This window comes from Diadema setosum, chromosome 2 (genome assembly GCF_964275005.1).
Source record: "Diadema setosum chromosome 2, eeDiaSeto1, whole genome shotgun sequence".
Classification (NCBI taxonomy): domain Eukaryota; kingdom Metazoa; phylum Echinodermata; class Echinoidea; order Diadematoida; family Diadematidae; genus Diadema; species Diadema setosum.
Window position 1 is genome coordinate 44,102,904 of NC_092686.1, and position 26,143 is coordinate 44,129,046.

The 26,143-nt window shown below is 36.7% G+C and overlaps 2 protein-coding genes across 2 annotated transcripts; one reads left to right on the forward strand and one right to left on the reverse strand.

Moving 5' to 3' along the window:
• Positions 1 to 3,844: 3,844 nt before the first annotated feature.
• Positions 3,845 to 21,805, reverse strand: LOC140245451 (uncharacterized). The gene is made up of 11 exons (XM_072325032.1): positions 21,774 to 21,805; positions 16,543 to 16,650; positions 15,328 to 15,523; positions 11,561 to 11,712; positions 10,708 to 10,844; positions 10,019 to 10,122; positions 7,588 to 9,182; positions 6,801 to 6,952; positions 5,983 to 6,090; positions 5,370 to 5,554; positions 3,845 to 4,175 (listed from the first exon to the last, which is right to left on the reverse strand). Exons 2-11 carry the CDS (start codon positions 16,581 to 16,583, stop codon positions 4,044 to 4,046), a joined length of 2,802 nt encoding a protein of 933 aa, XP_072181133.1. The 5' UTR covers positions 16,584 to 16,650; positions 21,774 to 21,805; the 3' UTR covers positions 3,845 to 4,043.
• A 446-nt stretch (positions 21,806 to 22,251) lies between these two features.
• Positions 22,252 to 25,105, forward strand: LOC140246015 (uncharacterized). The gene is made up of 4 exons (XM_072325464.1): positions 22,252 to 22,403; positions 23,073 to 23,186; positions 23,825 to 23,902; positions 24,237 to 25,105. Exons 1-4 carry the CDS (start codon positions 22,359 to 22,361, stop codon positions 25,071 to 25,073), a joined length of 1,074 nt encoding a protein of 357 aa, XP_072181565.1. The 5' UTR covers positions 22,252 to 22,358; the 3' UTR covers positions 25,074 to 25,105.
• The last annotated feature ends 1,038 nt before the right edge of the window (positions 25,106 to 26,143 follow it).

Consider the following 26,143-nt stretch of genomic DNA (forward strand, 5'->3'; position numbering starts at 1 on the left):
AAACGTTTATGTACACTTTGTACTTGTACAGACGGATGATGATGTCAGTTCTTCTTTCTGGTCTGTTTCGTCACATTATCCTATGACTTATTTTTCTATGTGCATGCGATGCGATAGATTTTATGTCTCTTGCATACAATCATGTACTACATAGGCCTATTAAGCGTGTTATTCGAGTTCATGACAAATGCATTATACAGGATACAATGGAAAGATTGGTATTTAGATTGAATGGCTCCTACAACTCACTTTCGTGGCTGATAGAGTAAAGTACATGTATTACAAGAAACACTAACCTCGTCTAATCATAATTCTTTAAACAAACTCATGTGCACGTACGCGTCTAACGTAAAAGAGGCTCTATAACAGAACGTTTACAAATAAAAGCAGTCTTGTTATCCCTGTGAGTATTATGTAAATTGATTTAATTTTTGAAGAAGAAATGACACTGCATAGTTACATAAAGATCTAAAAGTCACAACACCTAAATGAACCTGTAGTTAACAAATCAACATTGTCGTTAAATTTCCATGTCATGCAAAAACCATTAAAGAATAACATTCCGAATCGTGTAAAAATAATCACAATATACATAAATGTCTAAAACACAGATACAAACTTTTTTTTTGTGGGGGGGGGGGGGAGGGGGAAGCAACGGTCTTCGAGAGAAAAAAAAAAGTAATAAATGTACATGTATGCGTCTCCTTAAGCTAAAGCTCCTCCCATATTTTCATACCACTACAATTTACATCAACCTACTTTCTACGCTGGTGTATGCAAAATGCAACATCGGAAACCATTTTTTAATAAAAAAAAAGCTTCAAATTTGCCAAAAGCTCTTCATATCTGCCAAAACTACTAAGTTTACTGTTATGTTGCATTACAGTGTAAAAATAGCAGAAATGTTTTATATTCATTATATTTTATTGTATTATGTGTACTGTATGTATATTACACAGTCACTCTGCTATTAATCCTAGGATTGACATAAACTCCTGCATGCCATCTCACAGTTCCCTGGTAAAACACAAACACAAATATAAAAAGATAAAATAAAATATGGGCAACTCAAAATATGCACAACCTGAATTTGGAGGTCACCATGTGAATCGAATCCAAAGCATGTTTTTTGTTATACACATCTAGATAGACGTAGAGGTAAAACTGTCTACAGTAAACTAAACTTCAATCTGGGCGCTGCCCCCTAAGTAAAGGGTGACTAATAAACCATTCTCCCAGTGTAACACCCAGCTTGGTGCTTCATCATTTCGTCGCCTCCAAGTGGCAGCGGGGGAATTAACATGTGTCATAAGCATACAGGTGCAATCATCTCCAATCCGCGATGCCAGACGTAGAATCAAAGAAAGAAGACATTGCAGCGAGATGATGCTAGTGATATCTCACCGGTCGATCCACCCTCCTACATCAATATTTCGTTTCCCACGCCATTTCTCTGGATAGTTTTGGGTGATAAAATAAATACTACACGGGGATTATCAAATAAAATGTCTGCTTGCAAAGCGCACATATCTATCCGTCGGGCAAGATTTGGCACAAATTGCACTGGTGTACATGTACAAAGTTTTTACATTGATTAAAAACCTCTATACGTGTATATCAATTTATAAAGGTATATCACAACACGAAACTAAACATGTTGAGTATTCAAGGTGATGAGGGCAGAATCTCGACTGCTTATTATAGCGCGATAGTAAATGAGTTGTCACACATATTTTGATACATTTAGACCTACAGCAATACCATTCCTTCCTGAGTGTTCGTGTTCCATACAACTCTAGAATACACATTACGTTCTAGGCAAGAATGATTTGCATGCAACACATGAGCATTAGATGGCAAGATTAAATATACACCAAAATTTCATAAGATTATGACAAAACTAAAAACAGGAAACAGAAAACACAAACATCTATCACTCAACAAACTTTACATTCCTTCGCCCATCTGTCTTTTTTCATACACTACAATACATGTATTTCATAACTTAAGCAAATATATACATATATATAGATATTGTATATTATACTCTCATCTGTATAAAATTTCTCTGAAGATAAATATGTACATGTATGTTTATCAATGAATACTTCTAAGGTGCAGTTGAACAACATGTACAATGAACAAGGCAAGTAGAATACTAAAACAAAAATGTAAGAAAATGCTTGCAGTTTTGTAACAGTTGTGAATATATCAGATACAGATGTTAGTTATTCATACATACATGTGTATATGTTATGTAATAGACAATAAACATATGATATGAAAATAATAATAAGAAACCAGTATCAATCAAGTCAATAAAAGAAATGTGCAATACCCCTGCACATACAGATATACATGTATCATGTCCGCTATGTAGAGAATAACCACATGCTGGATGGTTACAATCATTGGACAGAGGATTCTGCACAAATGAAGAACAGCTAGATACCGTTAGTTCCACAGAATAGAAAACGCATTCCAAAATTAACAAGTTAAATGCAAATACATATTAATACATATCATATACAATTTTATATAGATATATATATATATATATATATACTGTAAAACATGATATATTCGCGGCATGAAATTTTCGGGAATTGGAGCCGACAGCCTTTTTCGTGGCATGAAATTTTCGCGAATTGCCACTGGTGTTCAATGCATGTAGTGTAGACAAAAACTTTCGCGTGCATTTTAATTTCGCGAATTTTGGCGCTCGCGAAATTCGCGAAATTAAAATGCACGCGAAAATTCCTCGTTTTACAGTATACTGATACATATGAATATTTTGTTAAAATGCAAAGACAGGTGTATCCATTTGTATCAATTTGAGATATTTGAGTTGCTGATAAACAAAGAAAATAGTGAAAATATATGTGATAATTTTAATAATTTAATATCTTCAAAAATATGTTGCTATGTACTGAGTGCAGTATCATTAAAAACATTTTTTGATGCAATGACAACTTCACTTTAGAAGATTTCGAAATGGCATTCATCTGTTTTTGCATCCCAATTCTTCACACACACACACGCACACACACACACACACATATATATATATATATATATATATATATATATATATATACATATTAAACACATTTATATCAATATTCATATACAGTTGAACCTCTCGTATCCGGACAAGTCGGGACCGGGGCTCATCCGGATAAGGGATTTGGCCGGATACGGGAGACTCAATGCTTTATACATGTACATATACCTACACATGTACTATGATGTAGCCCATTGTAGTACACATGTAATAATGTGTATACTGCAACCTTTTCATTGTTACACTCAGTAACAGACCCCAAAATAGAGGTGTATGTTATAGTTGGAAGTAATATGTAATTCATGTGTGTTTGTGTAGGAGTTCTCAAGGAGTTGGGAATCCCCCTTTCCTCCCGTAATTATAAAAAAAAAAAAAAAAAAAAAAAATCACGGCGAGATTGCGTCCGTATAATAGAGAGATCCGGATAAAGGGAGGCCGGATAAGAGAGGTTCAACTGTACAAGTTCATAAACATCAAAATCAAAGTGGAACTTCTTCTCTTCTTTTACAGCTTACTACAGACAGCAGGAAAAGAAAACTGATGTCATATTCATTTAGTAACTTTCTGTAGATTGATTGTGGCTATTCCAGTCCAACACTTGTGTGAAAGCAACACACACTGTGATAATAATGCTGTAGTCGTACATTCAGGTACTTTGCTTGATTTCACTTAGAACAATGGAGGCAATGTAAAAACCCAATAATGCTATCTCAGTCAAATGGTCTACACATGTCTCATTGTCCGTGTCGTGCACGAAACATGTGACATTACTGAATAACATCTATTTGAAACCAAAAATATCTTATAGCTGAATGAATGTCCACATTTCGACTGACTGTCTAATCATGTCGCAGAGATAAGCGATCAAAAGTCTTCATTCCAAACACATCATATCAATGAAGAGAGACACACAAACAATCAGTATCTGTGTAAAGGGAGGAGCTGATCAGAGAAAGAAGGAAGATGGCTTCAGAGGAGACTAGCTGGAGACTGATGTCGAGCAATAGCCTTGCCTCATGTCCTGAATAGATTTACCAATGTAGGCTACAGTCTGGCCGAGGTTGTCCTGGGAGCCAAATATCATTCTACGCTTACGACTTGTGTTTAGACCCTGGAGGAGAATGGGTAAACACAATAGAGTTATACCAATTAATGAGGAATTCACAGGCAAATTAAAAAAAAAAAAAGGGGGGGGGGCTTTAATAACAGAAAACAGTACCTTGTTGCACAATTTCATCACAAGGGTCTTCAGCAATATTGTCAGCATAGAAAACTTTCTTAAAGGGATTGTATAGTTTTGGTTGAGGCATACTGTCTGATTTCTAAAATTTTTGGGTGAGATGAGAAACCTCTTATGAAATATGAAAGAGCATGTAATTCCAAGAGGGATTTGACGTTTGTTTAATGAAAATTGGCTTTGAATTGGCCGAGATATCCAAAACAGAGCAATTGTCATAAAAGGTGGGACCCAACTTTTATTATGATCGCTTTGTTTTACTTTGTTTTTGGATGTCTCAGTCATTCCAAAACCAATTTTCATCAAATAAACTTTGAATTCCTCTTAGAATGGTATGCTCTGTACTATTTCATACATGGTTTCTTGGTATCTCGCAAAAAGTTAAATGCCCATTCCTCATCACCACCAATACTATACTATCCCTTTAAATGTAGAATGCATCAAACTGTATCACTTCTTTATGCATATGTTTGGATTTTAATCGTAAGTATTGCTTATTACATAATCTAAATTCATTGTTGAAAGTGCTAAATCCAATAAGATTTATAATTTCTGCCGGGCTGATGAAATCAATTCATATTATGCTAGTACAAAGTGTATTCCCATTGACTTTCCAAAACAGCTCAGCCATTACTATCAATGTTTTTGTTTTATATATATATATATATATATATGTGTGTGTGTGTGTATAAATATATATATGCACACATATAAACAGTACATACAATTGTACATGCATTACATAGCAGCTTATTCCCTGTCATGCTAGATATAGAACATTATGTGTAAACAAAGATGCCCCATAAGGTATCAATCTCTCTCCATTATATCCATACATATTTATACACGTGTATCCAGTTACAGTTCAATTCAGTACAATTCCAGTTACAACGAAATAAAAATTCAGGCCCCAACTTTTCATCATGTTGACTTTAGACAGTTTGTTGACTTATGTGACATCAACTTGCTTACAAAGTTTATTGTACAACTATATACATATGTTTTGTTTTGTTATTCTTTTATATACCAATTTATACTATACAGATCTGAGGGTAAAGTTTCATTTACATGTTTGTTTCTAGGACCGTCCTGTTGAGTTCTCTTGCTTTTCAAAGGGGCTGCGACTAAATGACAGTCTTGTGAAGTCTCAGACTCAAATTCTGAGCTGCAAGGCTCTGGAAGCTGATTATTCACACCAGGAGATATCAACGATGACCACAAGGACTGTTTGCAGCCCTCATCATTCTGGGTACCTGGATAATAAGCAGGCATGAACAATATATTGCTTTACCTCCTAACTTTAGAAGCTGAAAGTATTAACCCATTGAGGACGAGTCCCGAGTATACTTGGGCAAATGCCTATGAAAAATGCGTGTTGTAGCAAAATCAGCCCATCCTCAATGGGTTACTTAGTCTGCATGGATTCTTTACAGCTTATTTAAACAATTATTCTAGGCTTCTTCATGAGGCATTTTGAAAATATCATATCATCTTACTAGTTTCTTATCTCGGTATTTCATTATTACTTGGGAAGTACTTTTCAATGAAATACAGTACAATAACTGAATTCACAATGTGTAACAGCTGATAATCTCTATTTTCATCAATTGATAGTGACTGTGATTTATCAATGTCTTTCAAGTGCAAAATGACATTAACAGAATTTCAGGTGAGCTTTTACCTGTGGACTCTGGCAGTTTCAGAGAAAAGTACATCTCCTGAGAGCTGTCATCATCATCACTTTCAGTGACTGGAATCCCTTCTGGAACCAAGTGCTTTCTGGAAGATGCTGGGTATATAAAAACAAAATTTGACCTAAGGAAATTTTCATGGTTTTCACTAACTCCTAGAGAAGAAAAATGCTTGAAAATATGCTATTTATATTTGAATAGTTTTTATAGATTATCAAATGATGATGTTGTTTCAAAATTGCTGCAAGCACACAAACTTGCACAAAACTGCATAATTAAAACAACCTCCACCCTCAAAAAGATAAATAAATGAATAAATAAATATAGCATATACATGTATTAAAAAAAAAACCCAAAACGGATTTATTTCTGGAGGCCTCACTGGTAAATTTCTGCTGCAAGATGAGTACACATTGTGATCTAGCTGTGGTTCCCATAATTGCAAACCTCTATAAATCCAAAGACATTGCAGCAATAAAACTGCAAGGTAATATGACCAACAATGGAGGAACAGTTTCTTACTGAAGCACATCTGTTCAAAAAATGAAAATTTGGAAACTTAACTACCATTTGACACAATTTCAAAGTGTATGAATATCTTAAAAATAATGAAAAAAAAATGTGAGTGCTTTCTGAAGCATAATGCTATGGTGTTCTGAACTGACCTGTTAAAATGTTGAAATGCTAGTCTCCTGCATGCTTCACAAGAAGTAGGAAGGTTATCATCACACAGATACTGGTACTCCAAAGAACACATAATCAAACTTTTTAGATATGAGGGGAACCTCCATAACGAAGTTTAACTCACCATGTGTGTCCTCTTGTCCAAAGTGTTTGTCAGTCTGCATGACCACCACATCTTTATTAGACAGGTGCAACTGACCATTTGGTAATTTCTTTCTAGGCTGTGGAGCTGGTGTGAGCTTGGTTTTTCTGGATTTTGCATATGTCAAAATTGACCTAAAAAAAAAAAGAGTCATTTATTTGTCTCATACACTGAAGCTCTCATTTGTAAAAACATTGCAAAAGGTTTTAAGAATAAATTGGCTTTTTTTTTCGCAAAGAATGAAGGCTCATGCGGTACACTTAATATGATATATATCCAATTCATAGCAGTAACATCTTATCTCCCTGAATAGTATATCACAGCCATGGAAAGATGCTGTGTGCTGTGAACATTCAATGAAAATTAAAGAGGATGCAAATGATGCCTTCCTTCATCCTGGCTGAATACCTTTGTATCCTGAGCTAAATATGCAATGTATTGTAATATCCACTACATGTCCAGAGATATTTAGCAGAAATCACATAAAGGTGAGCTATTATATCAAAAACATGTATTATGGACTGTAAAGATGAAGTTTATCAATATTCATCAACTGCACAATAATAGCATTCAATCTGGACTAACGTGGTCTTGAATTTTGGCCTAGTGTCAATAGACTTCAGGAAAGCCAGACTTGATTCTGGTACAACACAAAAAATAAAAATAAAAAAAATTAAAAAAAATTATATCAAATGCATTACTGACAGAAATGAATGAAATATCTCAGTGACAAAGAAAGTGTTGTGTATTTCTAATATAAGATACTCACTTCTTCGAAAACACCTCTTCAACTGCCTGCTCTACCTTCAAGACAGAGGTAGAATTCTTTCTAGTGTCTGGGTATACCTTCTTGCTGGTCTCCCTGTGCAGTTCCTCGGGTTCATCACGAAAAGAGTATTCATCCTCATCACATGAGTCTTCAGAGGAATAACTCTCCAGGACATCTGTGGAATATTTGTCTTGAGGCTTAGATTTGAAAGGTACTGCATTCGCACCAGGAATACTCCTTGATTGCTGGTACATACACTGCCTCTTTTTAGCTGGCATCACATATGACGCAGGGCCACTACACTGCTGGTTACTGGTGTTACTTCTGCACCTCTTTGTAATGTTTACTGCACTTGCAAGAGTTTCAGTCATGTCCCTCTGGTGGGACTGTTGACATTCATACATGTCACCTGTTTGGGCACACTTGCGTTTCCTTTGTTTTCCTGACTGTGCTGATGCTGGAGCACTGGTAGTCTTTGACTCTTCATCCCCACACTGGCTGCCTCTGGTTGATAGGCGTGCAGACTTCCTCTGTGGCTGTACCGCTACTGTGCGAGCTCTTTTTTGCCTCTTCCTTGATCCAAAGTGGGTCCTACTCCTTGACTTTTGTGAGCATTTTTGACGTCTGGGCTGTGACGCAGTCTGAGTGCTCCGAGTGTCAGGGTCAGAATTTTCATTGTGCATTTGAGGAGCTACAGCTGCAACCGGAGAAGGTCCCACATTTTTCTTACTCCAGAGTTGCTTTCCAGTTGCATCATAGTTTGGGCTGCTAAATTTGTTGGCAAAGTGGCTAATACAGGATGGCCTGTTTCCAAGTCCTTGGAAGCCAGATGATACTGAAATGCTCTGCTGCTCACGAGAAAAGTTTTGCACACTTCCTGAGCGCTGACCAATAGGGTAAGACTCGTGTGCCATTAACCTTTGATTTGAGGGAGGTTGATTGTATTGAGCTGTAGCTTGCCTTGTACGATGTTGCGGCATGCCATAATCATATGAAGATATATCAGAATGGAAATCTGTACTTTGGGTACCAGCTGATTGATTCTGGAAGAGATTTGAGGCTGGGTGAGTATTCCCTCCACCACATCTTTCATGATGGACCATTGGTGGCTGCTGCACTGACGGATTGAAGTAGTGGCTGCTCACCTGATTAGAGGAGTTTGCTCTGGTGAAATTGGATTGTTCCGTTGACTTTGGCTGTAACACATTTCCACTCCACATTGGACCAGATACATGCCTTTGTCTGGCACCAACTGCACCATCGGCTAGAGCAGATGTGGAAGGAGCATAATGTCCCATCCTGTCTCGCTGTGGATTAACCTGCGGAGCTCCTACATGGCGTCCACTTGCTGAAGCACCTGCATCGCATGCTGCTGTGACCTTTGATAAGGTGGCATGGCTCTTTTCGGTTTCCTCCAACAGCTTGGTTTGCTGCTCTGTGATGTTCAGCTGGCCTTCATGGACCTTATCCAGGTGTTGCCTTGTCAAGCTCTGTTGCTCTGTGCACATGTCTAACATGGCTTTCAGCAAATGCTCATTCCTGTCCTTCTTTGCTAAATCCAGTTCAGATTCCAAGATTCTAATCTGTGCGTCTTTCTGTACAGGTCGGAGAAAAGAAGTTTACATTTATTTTCACTCACTGCTTCACTTTTGTTGAACACAAGTCAAGCAATTCATGACCCATTTAGACATAGCGATCAGAAATAGTGTATAGTAGATATTTCATGTAATAGTAGACAAACATCCTTCCAAAGCAAGTACACAAATGTAAGGTATTGTACCTAAACATGAGTACATTAGAGTGTTGATGAGGCATGTCCTGGTGTTGAATCTTGATGAATTTGAAAGTCTCTTCTTTACAAACTTATGCCATTTTTTATTAAATGACAAAGAAAATTAAATTGAAGAATCTACTCAGTGATTTAAAAGACCTTCTACACACACACCGAAGACTACAGGATGATACTGTGAAATCATACTTGGTGATGAAAATATTGCACAAATGTAGGGCATTGTAAATAAACATGCACACATTCAAGTGAGCCATGTCCTGGTATCGAATCTTGACGAATATAAAAGCTCCCGCTTTACAAACTTATGCCATTTTTTTCTTCTAATGACATAGAAAATCAAACTGAAGATTGAAATCAGCAATCTAAAATACCTCCTACCCACACCCAAGACTACAGTATGACATTGTGAAATCATACTAAAACTTAGTTGATGAAAAGATATCATTAACACCACTTTTTTTTTTTCTTTCAATGTATGCAGCTCTTGGTATATTGGTCTATCAAGTCAAGGGAATACTGAAGTCTACTTTGCCATGGAGGGGATTTTCATTTCAAACTAATTTCATTAAGTTGACTCATATGAAATCAATTTGCAAGGATGCAAGGGTGAAGGAAATCCTACATTACATTCATACTTACAGAGGCAATGGTTTCCATCAAGCTCTGAATTTGAGTGTCATGGTCTTCTCTGGTCTTCAACATGTCAATGAGTTGCTTGTGGTACTGTGAGAGCTCCCCAGTGACTGCAGGGTAAGATGGAAAAGGTATAATGTATGTGGTTTCTGAGAAATATGTGTCCACATGTAAACATAGGGAAGAGAGGGTGCACACTGTGTATACTTTATAAGTGCAAACTTAATCAGTTACAAGCACATAATCAATCACTCCCAAGCTTCTGTATAGCTCATGCTCAGTGCTTGGAACGATATCTTTGAATATCTTGACTTTTGAGCCAGTTCTACATGTAGCTGACTGGTATTCACCCATAAAGGTACGTGAATAATAGTTCATAGACCCGTTTTATAAATCAAATAATGCACTGGCTTAAGTTTGTGATGTTAGTGGAGATGCAGTTCACTTCAGGGTATTCACAATGTCGTGCATGTTTCACCAAATGTTGTACATACCCTCAAGTGTGCTGCACCTCCACTAACACACTCTCACCTGTGAATTATTTGTATACTGTCTTGAATCATTTGAAAATGGATTATGGCACATAAAGGTTGCTATGTACAATAGGTGGAAGACCACTGTCAATCATACATCATCCAGAGATAATGTCATGCTATCAAGTGTATACCTAAGATTACTATTTCATTACAACATACTTTTTGTGATGAGATCTGCACTTCGTTTTGTTGTTTCAGCGATGTTTGAATCCAAGTCCTTCTTTATGGCAGATGTTGCATGTTTGACTTCATTCGAACACTCCTTCACAATGGCTATGAAGGTGTTGATGAGATCTCTGACATAAAAAGTGAATGAAGTAACGTAACGATTGTGGCCAGCCAACACTACATACTAAAGGGCCATGGATACACTTGTATGTTTACATCGGAACATATGTGCATTGTCGAAGTGAAAATACCATTTAATTATCATGTGATTATTATGTATAAAATGGTACCACAATCACTTTAGTTTATGCCTTCCTTCAAATTCTTATCAGTGGATTGTCACATCAATATCTATAACAATAGTAACACCACTACACCTGGACTTGGTGAATATGTGGATCTTTACAGTGGCTTTGGCAATTTAAATTCTTGAGCTTCCATTACAACACCAGTTTGTGACAAAATTTTGGCATGTCTAGTCTTGACACTTTCTAATATATTAATATAAATAAATACATCAGAACACACTTGAATAAAAGCCTACTAAAAGTGTAAAAATGGCATTTAAAGGGGTCGTATAGCTTTGGTTGAGACCTAACTTCAGGTTTCTAACATTTTTGGGGAGATAAGGAGAAACCTCTTATGAAATATGAAAGAGCATGCAATTCAAAGAGGAATTCACCATATATTTCAAGAAAATTGATTTTGAAATGGCTGAGATATCCAGAACAGAGCGACTCTAAAAAAAGGTACATACATTGTAATAGAACTGAATGTTTGATGTTGAAAAACATGGAATATACCATACATACTACCAATGAATTGATTGTTGAGTTTAGCTTACCTATCATCTCTTTCCTTAGCCTTCTCTCTGTTGAGGTCCTGTATTTCCTGCATGCTCCTGCGTCTGGTTAGGGATGGTTTCCTTGATGAATTTTCTTTCTGGAACAACGGTGGCTTGGACATATACTTCATGTAGAATTTTGATGACGCATTCTGTATCAAAGTGAAAGCAAATCACTGCATGCACTATCTAGAATTACAACCCGACAACCATTTCACAGAACAATAAATTGTGCATTGAATGAGAGGATAAAAGGATTGAATGTCAGAAGACACAGTCTTTAACATATAAGGGCATTTCCACGGTAACTCACGTTACATTTTGAACTCAAAATTAGGTCGTTGAGATCAATATCCTTAAAACCTAATTAGTGATATGAGTTACTATATGTGAATGAGCATCATGCACCTCCATCCTACCTCACAGCAACATTACATCCACAGACTCTTATGAGAACTATGAGAAAAAACACTACAAATGTCGGTAACTCACGTTACATAATTTGGACATGCAAAAATTTGGCATGTCTTATATTCAAAAGTTTCCTCAAACAAGAAATAGAGAGACTTTAAAGTCTATCGTGTCAAAGTCATGGACTAACAACATACATCACCAAGTATGGTAAAAATTCAAATTGTCTTACATTCTCCAGGTATCGTCATGTGAAGCGGTAACTCACGTTACGGTAACTCACGTTACAGTTTGTCCACATGATCACAAGACGATTTTTTGTCTTAATAATCCAAAGAAAACTTACCAAGACAACTTTTTTTCACAAACAAACTCCATGAATAAAGAATCTAAATTGATTTGAACATTGATCTAACAGTAATTAATCCCATTTTATCCATGAGATTACCAAAAGGCAGGAAACTTTACATTTAGAATACCAACTTGAAGATAAATTTCATTTTTAATTGAGTCGTTTTCCAAGCTTTCATTTGTACTGAGAAAAAAATTGTATTCAACAAAATGATATGAAACAGAGTCTATTTCATTAAATTACACTCTTTTCCAGTTAACAAATGCATCAGAAATTGAGGATTTAATTGAGAATTTGATTTGATTGTTTTTTTTTTATTTTACTAGATTTAAATGGATTTCAGGCTATCTAGATAAAACAAGTCATCCATAAACTATTCCATTTAATACACTGAGTCACAAGACTAGAGACCTGTACATGTAGTCTGTGGAGAGTTTAAAGGTTCAGAAATGAATATTTCAATAAATCTTTTAACTTTTAAACAATGTAATTTATATTCCAATTATTTGATAATTGTTTGAATTTACTCAATAATCAATTGTTTGTATGTTTGATTTGTTTACAAATTCTTATACTAAACTGGTACAGAAATTAGAATTGAATTACAGAAACTGCAGATAAATTTTAGTTATCTGCTACCAGTATTGATCAGTTTAATAAAACATGTTCATAAATGTTTAAGCCTTAAAAAACAATGGCTTTGGTCTATGAAATGTCAAGTAGCCATTATTTAAATTGTACATACATGTAAAAAGTATACCAGTATTTTCTAGAGTAATCAAGCAGACTGAAGCAGTAAATCCCAATGAAAAACATGAATAGTAAATATTTTGTGATCAGGAGGCTAACTATTAATATCACAAAATGTTGACAGTTTGCTTTAAGGTACATGACTGTCCAGCTCTTAAAGAAAATGTCTGATAATGAGGTTCACATTCAACAAGTTTTTGGTAATAGATCAGCTTGTAAAGTAAATTACAGTAAACATGGAAAAGTTTCACTGTAGGATTTTGCTACAATATAGCTAAAACCTCAGGGTAGAATAGTATAAAACACATAAGCGTGTCAAATTCACAATGTTCAGTTCTCAAAAATCTCAGAAAAAACAGCAGGAAGCGAGCTCCAATCTTAAGATTCTGTTCATACATGTAAATGTTTCAGCCTCATAAACAATGCTTTGGTCTATACAGGTAGGTACAAATGAAATGTCAAATAGTAATCACTTGAATTACAAAAACAAAAACTTTTCAAGAGTAATCATGCAGTGATTATCCCAATCAGGAGGCTATTAATAGTTATCACAAAATTTTGATAATTTGCTGAAACAAGGTCCATGCAGCTTTAGGAGAAATGTCTTTTAACAACTTTCGTAAGAGATCAGTATACATGCACTGTAATATTAAATAGTAAATATGGAACAGTTTCTTTCAGAAGTTAACATGTGATGAACATGTGTAATTAATACATTGTACATGTAGACCAGTTGGTTTGGTGATAGAGAGAGACCAAGAGAATAACAATCTACTGGAAATAGAATCTTAATACAAGAGTTCAGTAATCATGTACTCATTGGTTACTTACAATCACAACCTTCATATCATTTCTTGGTATTAAAGAAAAATCATGTCGGTAACTCACGTTACATTGTGGTAACTCACGTTACATGGTAACTCATGTTACAATTTTAAGACCTCTGTTATGAGAATTTGAAGCAAAGACTATAAGTCCCATCATATTTCTTGGATGTGTGCTGCATAGTTATTTGATAATCCAAAATACCATGTCTCAGTTGGGCATAGTAAAATTGCTAGGTTAAAAAGTTCATGTTTCGGTAACTCACGTTACAGCAGTTTCTCGAGCTATGTAAGAGCACGCTGTTGTCCGAAGTAATATCTTATATCGAGGTCTCCACTTTATTTACTGCTAGATTAATACATTTTTGATTTGTAAAACCAAACAAAATTTGATTTGAGCCTCAAATATAAAAAATAATCACAAAGAGCAACAAAAATGCATTTTTAGGGATTTTTAGGTCAAAAAATGCTTTCTGGTTTCAAAAGGTATAAAATGCACAAAAGGGAACTTTTCTTAAAGGTAAAGTTGGTTTTACACACTTCAAACTATGGCTAACAAAGTAAGATTATCAGTTGTCCTGAAATATGCGAGTAAAATTTTGGTGGTCATGTCGCACAACTCACGGAAATGCCCATAAACATATTGATACATGTGTACTGCATCTCTTTAAAAATTAAACAAACAAAGACACAAGCGTCTGACCAGGGTTGTCATGAAATGTTTGGTCACGCAAGCTATAACTTAAAATATACTGCATTTACTGTAATCATCTCCCTTTCAGCCCACCATCTTCATTCTGCATTCTTGTTCAAAACATTCAAAAGGCTCATCTCATTTCTCTACTTGATCCAGTTGCAATAAACTAAAATCCTTCACTGTACACACTGGTAACAGACTGTTTCGCATTAAAGTTAATAATCAGTGCCCTGCTCTGCGCGCCTTCCAACACTCATCACACCTACAATTATGTATTTCTGAATGATCAAAGCTCCTGTGTGCATTTAGTCCATGTTAATCAATTATTGTTACAATGGTTACAGAGCTTTGACCATCACTGCTCTGGGAATGCTATAGATGTGGAACAGCCTTTGTCTCTCATATTAAAAATGCTACATTGTATATCACCAGATTCCTGGTTATGTAGAAAATACATAATTTTGTTCAAATCTCTGTAAGTTTGAATGGGATACATAAGTACATGCAGGATGGAATATATATCAAAAACAAAACAAAACAAAACAAAACAAACACACACAAAAATTTAATATCTGACATCAATCACTAAAACTACATGTATGACAGCAAACAATTACACTGTGAACAACTGAAAATACAATTGCACTAACGACCAACAGTGTGCCACAAAGAGTAACATGAAAGTTTGCCTTCATGCCTTCAAGCTTTCCATAAATATCATATCATATTTCACCTCATTTTGTTGAGAATAAGTCTGTTGCTGTGACATCATCATCTGAGAGAACATGTCAAATGAGCTGGACTGAGAATTCTCCATTTGGGAGGTCATGGTCTGTGAATTTGCAGCACTGCTGGAGAAACTTTGGCTTGAGTTTATGGCAGAGTCATGTTGACAATCTCCTCTTCCAAAACAATGCTGAAAATTTTCACTGTGGATGAGATAAAACAGCACAAGCCTCTTTTATTAGCTATATAAGCAGAGAGAGAGAAAAAAAATACCCCATTTAATATGGAAAATTCATGACTGCATTATTATCAATGCTTTTCTAAAGCATACATGTAGGAGTAGTGTGCTACATTTACATGAACCTTGAGTTATGTAGAATTTAATCGTTTAAAAATTCACTAACTCTTGTCCTCTTTTGCAAGATGAATTTTGATAAAACAGTCAAGTTTCTGATTATCATGGGACAATCACATCAATGAACTAAATCAAAACTATATGTATGTGTCTGCTCTTTTGTTGTTGTTTTCTATTTTAATTCTTGCTTAAGATTATCTATCACCTTCAAAATGACAGATCATCATTTACTTACAGAGATATTGAACTTCATTACCATTCTGGGACTTTGCATTGTTTAATTACCACCTTCGGTGAGTAATTCATTTCACAACATTTCTTGAAAATGTTTTGTATGTATAATACAAATATTTGTATACCACAACAAAGGTCAATAAAGAAATATGACAGGAAAATACCATTGCACATAGTGTAGTAATCATTCTCAATCAGAGAAATTTTTTTCACTCATATCCTGGCAAGCTTGATGTAAACTTGATCTTCCAAGTCTTTTCTTTTTCTTTTTTTTTTTCAATAGGTTTAGCATGAAAAAGTTTATTTCAATATTCATAGATCTCTTTAAATCAAAAACATGGGTAAGGGGCTAATTTGTAGAACTTGTACATAGTGGCTAGCAGCTATAGTGTAGAAGTACAATGAACACAAAAAAACTCTTCTGAAATATCAAACTAGAATCTACATACACTTTCATAACTAAAATGGGAGTTTGACAAACATCTTACAAAATGCTATAGAATCACTAGATCATCTAATTTGTAATCATGTTTAAAGTGCTTTACATGGTGAATGTCTCTGAATAAAAAATAAAAAAAAAAAAAATAGCTAGAGTTTGTTCAAATAATATTGGATACGTTTCTCATTACTCACCGAGGATTTGAAGAGAAGAGCTCTGATGTTTGCTTTAGCATTTTTATGTCAACTTCAAAGACATGCTTGGTCAGACATCATCCACTGTTGTCATTTGGCACACAATTCCTGAAGTAGAGAAAATTTGAAAACAAATTACAAAGTACAATATGTTTGGTTGTTATTGTTAATGTAGGCAGTATCAGAATTTAGGTGTTTTAATTTACCATGGCCAATGAAACAGAATGTTCAGGTTGCTCTTTGAAAACTGATAGAGTCAAGCACACTTAAGTAAAGACAAATACTCACTATCTAACTTTGATTTAAAGAAAAATTCTACAACCTAGAGACCACTTTCTCTAGAGAGAGGATCTAGAAGTTTTCCACTAGAATTTCAAGATCTAGCTTCTAACGCCTTCTGGAGGACAGAGGCTCATCACTCCTCTAAATGATGGGTGCATATCTATAGATAAACCATCACATCCGGATCCGGGTCACAAATGGGGGATGTAGTGCCAGTGCAGTGGGTCATTGTTTCTAGCTAATCTAGATCTAGGTTCTAGAGAGGCCCAACACTCTAGTAGCCTGACCAGATGCCGTGCACTTCTCCTAACCCCGCTTGGGGCACTGTAGGCCTTAACCAGTAACACGTAGGCCTAAGTGTTGGGGTACGTCACTGGTGCGCTTACATGTAGGCGTCTCTGTGCACCAGTGTACAGCGACAGGGCTGTGTATCCAACAGTGCCAAATTACAGTTCAGTTCAAGAACTCTTTTACCTAAACTGTGTTAGACCGTCTATATGGAGTATTATAAATATAACACGAATCCATTTGATGATATAAATATGGTAAAAATACACGACTCACTGTATACCTATGTGACTCTGTTCCCAAATACAATAATCTGGCACAAGGTCACGTTCATCATCTACTAAATACTCCAAACACCCAGAGTAAAGCATGGATGGGGTGATTGTGCTTTCTCTGTTATGGGACCAAAATTGTGGAATCGGTTAACTAACGTCAATTACCGTATGGTCGCCACTTGTGTTTAATTCTTGTGCACGTCCCGGCTGGCGAACTAATATCGGCACTGAATTAGTTCGCCGCCCATAGCCGGCCACATATTATTAGCATGTGTGTTATACATACGCTTCAATGAAGGAGGCATTGTCGGTCACCGCGTTTGAAAATCTCCCTTAATCTGCCACCTGAAATCCATTCTAAATCAAAAACATCCTCGCATTAAAAATTGTTTTATCACCTGTTACATATGGTAAAATATATTTTGATTAAAATGATTTGTGCTTTTACGGAGGAAAAAGGTGAATTACGAATGTATTTTGAGAGTGATGAAAATCCGTCGCCCAACCTGATCTCCGATAGCGGCGCACGTTACATGCGATGTGAATGTCTGGCGACCTTACCGCAGTGGCGACCATACTGTAATTGACGTTAGCTCTATTCAGTCAAGGCAACTGTCATCTACAGAAACATTCAAATCCAAACTTAAAACATATCTGTTCCTCTCACACTGAGGACTAGGATCTATGTGTAATTACAGTTTACCATGTGCAGAACAATTGTAATTTTATTCTTTAGTTTATCTGATACTGCGTACCATGACCACAACGTGACTGGTAGGTCCTTGACCATGGGTGCGTTCGAGCGCTCTCCTAAAGCGTACTGTACCATACTGTACCCGTGCCAGAGGAGCGCTCGAACGCTCCTAATCGTACCGTACTGTACAGAGCCAAAAGTGGACCACTTTCCGATGTGCTCCAAAAGCGTACCAAAAGTTCACTTTAAAGCACGCGCGTATCATGCGCATACGTCACAATGCAAAAACATCATTCTCTTTGGATTTGTTTGGGACAGCTCAGCTGTAAGTAGCTCAAGCACCAGGTGGATGGCATTCTTGCTACAAAAATGCGTGACCTTTTCTTGAATAAAAATAAAATTTAACTCTTGAGGTAGGTTCTATGCTTTCTCAACAGAGCGCAAGCGCTCGCTCGAACGCTCCTCCTAAACTGCCACAGTTCGTTATTTCTAACGTTAGTTGCTAGACTGCTTTGGTTCACTTTAGACTAGAGCGCTCCAATGCACCCCTTGTTCTTAGTGCAGTGTCTATCACTACATACCCTAAATTTATTTGTTTGTTGTTTGCAATTTTCTTCTCTGTTGAGTGTTGTCATGAGCGGTAGCCTCTAACAGAGGCTAGAGCTGGGGTGGTATTCTGTAAGCGCGATCCTTATTTCGATCCTAGGAGCGCGCGTAGGACAGAAAATAGGATACCCTTAGGACAGGCAAAATCGGTATTCTGTAAGCCTGTCCTAAGCCTATCCTAGGACAGTCAGTTATGAATAATGAATATTAATGAGAAAAGACAGGACACGCCCGACGCAGTCTCTATAAGCCAATCATCTTCCTAATTTTACGCAATGCGCGCCCAAGGTCTACATTGCTCAAACATGCGCTTCACGTAGCTCTACTGTGCGAGGAGTTAGAGATGTATTACTTGTCAGTCTAATTTTACAGTTAAAAAAAAAAAAATTGTAATCATCAAAACTTTAGCAGGCACTTAATTAGCACACCATAATAAATGTAGGCCTTACGAGTTCCAATAATTTGCATCAAGATTTTGCAAAGATTAGCTCAATTAGATCGATAGCAATTCCTACTTCACAGTATGCAACGTTGATAGTTGCGGATACCGCTTCGTGACAGTCGCATTATTAATTTTTATTTTTCATGTACCTCTTCTTCCTTTTCTTCGATGTTCTCGTAAATTGCGTGATCTTTGAAGTATTGCGGGATAAAAAAATAAATGAGAGGATAGACTGTGATGCAAACCTACATTTTATTACATGTGATAGGCCCAAGTATCAACGATTATCAACGAAATGATAATTTCGGACAATGTTAGGTCACATTTTAGCGACACAAAGCGTTGATTGTGTGATGCCGCTGACTCTGCGCTAAGCTCGTTCCACTCATATTTTTTTCTTTCAATAATTTTTTGTTTTTCTTTTCTTTTAAATTCGTCGATTCTTGAATTATATAAAAAACTCACAGCGCAAAGACTCTAAGTCACGTTTTCAGGGACGCTAAACGCAGCTTTGATATAGCGGAATGCCGCTTCGTTATAGTTGCACCAATATTTTCTTCTTATTCCTTTTTTTTCCTTCAAATCAGTGTAATCCTTGAAATAAGAAAAAAGAAACGCAAAAGAAAGTGTAAAAAGTGATGCAAACTCACACTTTGTAAAGTGATAGGCATCCATCATTGTCATGAAAGAAAAGATAATTTCGCAGAATATAAGTGATATTTTCAGCGATGCAAAGCTAAGCAAAACGCAGCGTTGTACTGCGATGCCGCTCCGTTAGTTGGACCAATATTTCCTTCCCTTTTTATATGCTTATTCTTTCTAAATAATGTGATCCTTAAAATGAACAATAAACGCAAAAGAGAGCATGAAAAGCAATGCGCGCCCACACTTTATTGATAGTATTCACTATATGGTCATTAAAGATGTAATTTCGGAGACTTGAAGACGGCACAAAGTTACCTAATTAATAAATACAGCGTTGATAGTGCGATGTCGCTCCCATTGGTTCCATCGGTATTTTCTCCTTTTTAATTTCTTTTTGCTTCTTTTCTCTTCTAAATTGCGTGATTTTTTAAATTAAAACAAAAGAGCGAAAAAAAAGGAAGGATAAAATGGAATGCAAACCTAAACTTTAGTTACATGATAAAATTAATCGACAATCCTGTCAAGATCATTCCGGACACCTTAACTCATTACACAATATGCAGCGTTGACATAGGTGCAATGCAGCTTCGCGAGTTTCATTATTCAGTTTGTCTTCTTCCTCTTCTTCATTTTCTTCCCTTGCTATGTCTTCAAATGGCACGATCTTAAAACAAAAAGAGAAATAAATGAAAGGATAAAATGCGATACAACCATAGACTATAGTTGCGTGATATCAACAATGCATGAACTACGTATTATTGTTTGTGACATCCTTGAGATATTAAGAAATAAATTACTCCCAGTTTTGAAAATTTTACTTTTTTCAAACACAACTCTTATTAGTTTGCAGGATAAAATCCTCCCCAATAAGGCTCAGATTGCACCAGAGAGCATCTAGAACCCGCCTGAGCTTCCTGTCCCCCGCCGCAAGGGACCTCGCGCTTTGCGCCCCTTCGCGCACATTTCTCAGTATTTTCGCAAGTCATCCCTTTGGAACTAAATTGGTGTGCCCCCCCCCCCCCCCCCCCCGGCATGAAATCCTGGATCTGGCACTGCGTCCGCATGACGTCCGGGCCGACGTTGAGCATAATAATAATGATGATGATAATAATATTAATAATAATAATGATAATAATAATAATACAATAATATAAATGATAATAGTGGTTTCTTGTATAGCGCACAGGCCAACCTTTCAGTACTCATGGCGCTTCAAACAAAAAAAAAATTGAAAAGATAGATATGCCCTATAAGTATATTATGTTCAAACATGAAAATAGAGAATTTAGAAAATGACGAACACTAAACAAATAAACACATACCAGATAAAGAATTATTGTTACGAACATTCTATAGACTGCAGTTTTAAAATCCTCAGTGTGAGAGGAACAGATAACTCTGTTATACGATTCATGTATCTATTTTCTTGTTCATGAACATATAGAATAAGAGACAGCAGGTCGCCCGACATAAAGCGCCCGAGAAAGATTGCCTAGAGGCTATCCTTAATTTTGCTCCTAAAGTTGATCCTACTTGAGCTTACAGAATACCACTTATCTTAAGATCTCATTTACATCTAATTACATCTAATTAACATACCAAGTTACGCCCCTATCCTAAGCTGGGAGAGAAATAAGGATCTCTGACGTCACTATCCTATTTCTCCTCCTACGCGCGGTGTTACAGAATACCAATCGCGTATTTAGGAGCGAGAGCTGTCCTAGGATCCTTACAGAATACCACCCCTGGAGTCTAACAGATTGGGTGAAATCAAACGTAATTATATACGTATGGGACTACAAGAACAGACGACTCGGATAGACCGGCTCTAGAGCCTTAACAAGTTTCAATTTCTAAACGTGACAGAGTAAAAAAGCATCAGTTTCCTGTCAAGAATCGTACATCAATTCCGATTGTTATAACTGGACACTATCTCACTGACTGTCACCTTCTCTCCACAAAAATCATATTCAATGTTCGGCAAAACAATTTAACTTACCCGCTGCGTGCGGCTTTGACGAATAAAGTGCAGTGCGAATTCATCGATCGCGCGATCGATATGGCGATCCATTCGTCTGTGTGGACGTGTGTACTTTGTGTGTGTGCCACGTTCTTTCAGCGGTGTACATGTGTGTGGGGAGTGTACGTGTGTGTTGTTGTTGCTGTTTTTGTTTATATATCATAAAAGTGGACACAAATTTTGCAAGTTATTGCCAACTTAATCTATTTCATACGAAGTAATCAAGATTTTTGGGGAAAATAAGCGAGCTCTTGAGTGCCCACTTCTGCTGTTTAACTGAAAAAGCAACGGTAGATAGTGGGCCTCGCTCGGGAGCACAGGGCGACAAGCTGCTCACCTCATGAATATTTAAATCTGCAAGACAACCACCTGCCTTTCAGGAAGTTTACCAAGCCGTGACCCTAGAAACCAGACGGTGTATGTGTTGGGGTAATAATAAAGGCATAAACACTGTTATCACAGAGCAAACGTGTTATCGCCGCTGATGTTTGGAACGCTCAGTGGCATTTCTTCAGTGATATCTTACGCGTTTGAGGTGACCAAGTATCGAGAAACAGGATCAAAATGGGAGGACACAAGAATCAGTCTGGAAATAGCCAAGGAAGCTGGGTAAGTACGATATTCTTATAATCTTTTTCAAGACATAATTATATGAGAAGAAATCGCCGGCTCCCGAGGCGAAGCTGTATGTTGGGCGGCTGAACCTCGCTTCGATAGCGTGAGATTCTAAGCCGCAAGCAAAATAATGAACGTGCCTAATCTCTGTAAAATGACAGATGCATACATGTCGAGCTTATGGCTATTTCTCAGTCATTTGTAGCAATTATTTCGATAGAACACCGCCAAGTATAACTCAAAATATATTGTTGAACAGTCAGACATATATTGTAACTATGCACTGTAGTAAGCCTTGGCTGAGGTTTAATTGCAAATACACATGTACATTCTCACTACATGAAAGCTAAAAGCTTTCATAGATTATGTAATTTTATACTGGCAAAATATATGCCCCTTTATTTTTACTTCACATAATTATTTATATTAATTACTACCAAGTATACTTTCATTGGTTTAATCTATAGATGCAACATACAATTGTATACTACTGTGTTAGGTTGTGAATTCCAGTATTTACCAAAACCATGCATGACTATACAAGTATCGCATCGCATATTTCAGAACTAATTAATGTATTGATGACACCAGTCTCTCTCCAACATGATCATCACTTTGTTGTATAAAATCCAAGATGTGTTTTTATCTCAATTTCTACACCAGTTTCCAACCGGATACTATGGCCACTTCAGGAGTAAGCATCGCAATGACTTCATCAATCAGTATCGGCAGCAAGCCAAACCATCTCCACCCCAGAAATTCCATGACAAAATAGCCGTAAGTAAGGGGAACATGAAATATACAATGTATATGAACATATATTTGTGGTATATATATACATATGTTTCATACTTACATGCATTCATATATCATACAAATGTATGTGTGCATATACTGTAAATGAAGTTGTTTTTCCAAATAAAAAATTGTATACAGAATAATTTGTTATGTGTGTGTGTACATATATATATATATATATATATATATATATATATATACAATTGTATGTCTTCATTCCTGGTTATCCTGAGAAATTTTAAATTGGAAATGATTAAATGATTAAATGATTTCATATGTCAATAGATTTCTCTGGAATGGAATGGATTTGGTCCCAGTCAACTTCAAGGCAGTGTAATATTTCAAACTTTGTTTCCTTTACTTTATATTTGCTCTTTGACAAGGATAGGGGGATGATTACAACAATGATGCAGATGTTGCTACAGTGACAATAATATGATGATGGTAATGATGATTATGGTAATAAAAAAACACATTTTATAGCAATGTTAATAACAGCAGCATTGCAAGATACAGTATATCATGATGAAATCTGAAGATAGAAAATCATATAAATAATTTTCATAATTTATATTGAAGTCTCGGTATAACTCTTGATGTTTCTCTTTCTTTTTCAGGACCGGCCTACTCATCATCACTTCTCTCACCATGACAACCGCTTCTCATTCTTGAACACTGTCACCAGCTTTGAGGGGGTAAGTGCAGATTCAATACCTGTCATGAAATTCAACTAAAACTTGTTACTGCTGATGAATCTCTATCTATGTGAATATATTCCTTAATTAATGTCATGTAGATATTTTTAAACAAAACTTGATATGTTCAATTTCATCTTTGTTAAAAGTCATTTCTACCTGGTATTTCTAAGCCATGATAAATCTATTAATCTGAAAAAATTATATTCTGGTGGGTGTAGATACATTTACCTATTTCAAAATTTGGCAACCTGCATGACAAATTATACATTCAATGTCATAAACTTTACTCTTAAGTTGTCTTCATTTCTGTGTTGTTGTTTTTTTCTGACAGAATCTCGGCAAGAGAAAGGTCCAGTCAAATTACAAGAGTACCTTCATTCCAGACTTCATTGCCTGGGTTCCACACAAAAAAGAGCTGGAATCTGCAGGACCCAAGGTCTCCATCTATCGGGACACCTTCAATAACAGAGGGACATCGGTCCCTGTGCAACAGATTCTGGTGCCCAGTGTCAGAGCCCCAAGGCCACCAGATCCACATCGGCAGCCTCTTCTATCGACTCCTTTCATTGACCCGGCTGTGGCAGAGGAGGAGACGGAACCCCTGACAACAACATACCAGCTGACTCATAGGCACTCTCAACCAAACAGGAATATCAACACTAACATGAACACTGGCACCATCGATACTGAACCTATCCCTCCACAGAAAAGCATGGCTTTCCTGAATCCTCGTGTTGCATCGATACACGAGCGGCCAGCGCCATCCTTGACGAGGCTGCGTCGATCACGGGTAGCATCGGCGCCCCTCTTCCGATCCAGCGTCGCTGATTGCATGGTTTGGCACAGCCATGGGGACACCGAAGAAGTTCAGGTTCTGCCTGCACACAGGCCTCGCCCTAAGACTGTCATTGGCTTGCTGCCTGATATCTCAAGGACTGAAACTGGCGATGAAATCAGTGGCAACAGCGCAGTTAGTACTCACGGCTTCTCAGAGCCAAGCCATTCCTCTCACTTTGGCATCACACCATCTGCAACAGCAACAGTTCCCATGGAATCAGGACCAATGTCTGCATCATCATCACAGCCAGTGCAAAATGCAAGTGTCAACTACTCGCATGCACCAACACAGAGCAGTTGTCCCCAAGTCGGGCTGAGTGACAGCATCTGAATGTTGCTGGCAAGTGCTTGCTCGTATCTCAAGAAACTTACAGTGACTTGTGGAGCACAGTAGATGGTTTACTGGTCGGTTGCTATTCTTCGTCAAAAAACTTATGTGATGTGCTAAACATCAGAAAAGCAGCTGAACTGCACATGCAGACTGAAAGCCAGATTTCATGACGAGATGAGGTTCTCAAGGGAGTGCTCATCTCAATCATGTGACTGTGTAAGTCAATTCAGTGTAAAGTGACAGGAATATTTTCTGTGCGCTAACTGGAGCTGTTCAAAATAATTTGCATCCAGCGAGGTGCTGATGCTGAGTTTGCAAATAAAGCCTAAAGCTGGCAGATTTTTTTTTTTTTAAGTGACTGACATTTCTGTGACCAAAGCTGGACTTAAGTGTTGACTTTTACACAGAATTTACTCTTTTATAAGGGTATTACACTGTACGACCATGTTTCATGTACTAAATTCTGTATGATAGCCTACAAGAGCAATTTTACAACACAAAAATGCATAAACTATAAAAGCAGCAGCTTAACTTCGGTTTGCAGAAATTAATTGAGCCATGATTTTTGGCATTGAAACAACATTCTGTCAAAGAAGAGCATAGTTCTACCTTTTCTGGTGTACAACAACGCGATTTTGCTATTACTTGATATGTGTGTGCTCTTGGTGTAACAAATGCTTTGCATGAACAATCATTTCTCAGGTGCTACATATGTAACATAAGAATACAGAACACAAGCACGCAGTATGCAGTGTACAGCTGACATTTTTATGCCACCATTGCTTCACTTGTTGATCTTCATATTCTAGCTTATAATATTCAAAATTGTGCTAGTAGTATCTGTTTAAAAGATGGGATTGCTAAAATCATATGAACTGGTCTGTTTTTCATTTATGCAAATGTTTTAACAACTACCTGAAGTGCAACATTTTGTACACAGTCATCGACAACTATGGACAAAATGCAAACTGAACTTGTAGACAGTTGTTTTCAATGTGGGAATATCGAACAATGTGCATGATCAAATTTTTAAACATTGCTTTAGTTCTGAAGCACACACAAAACAAGGA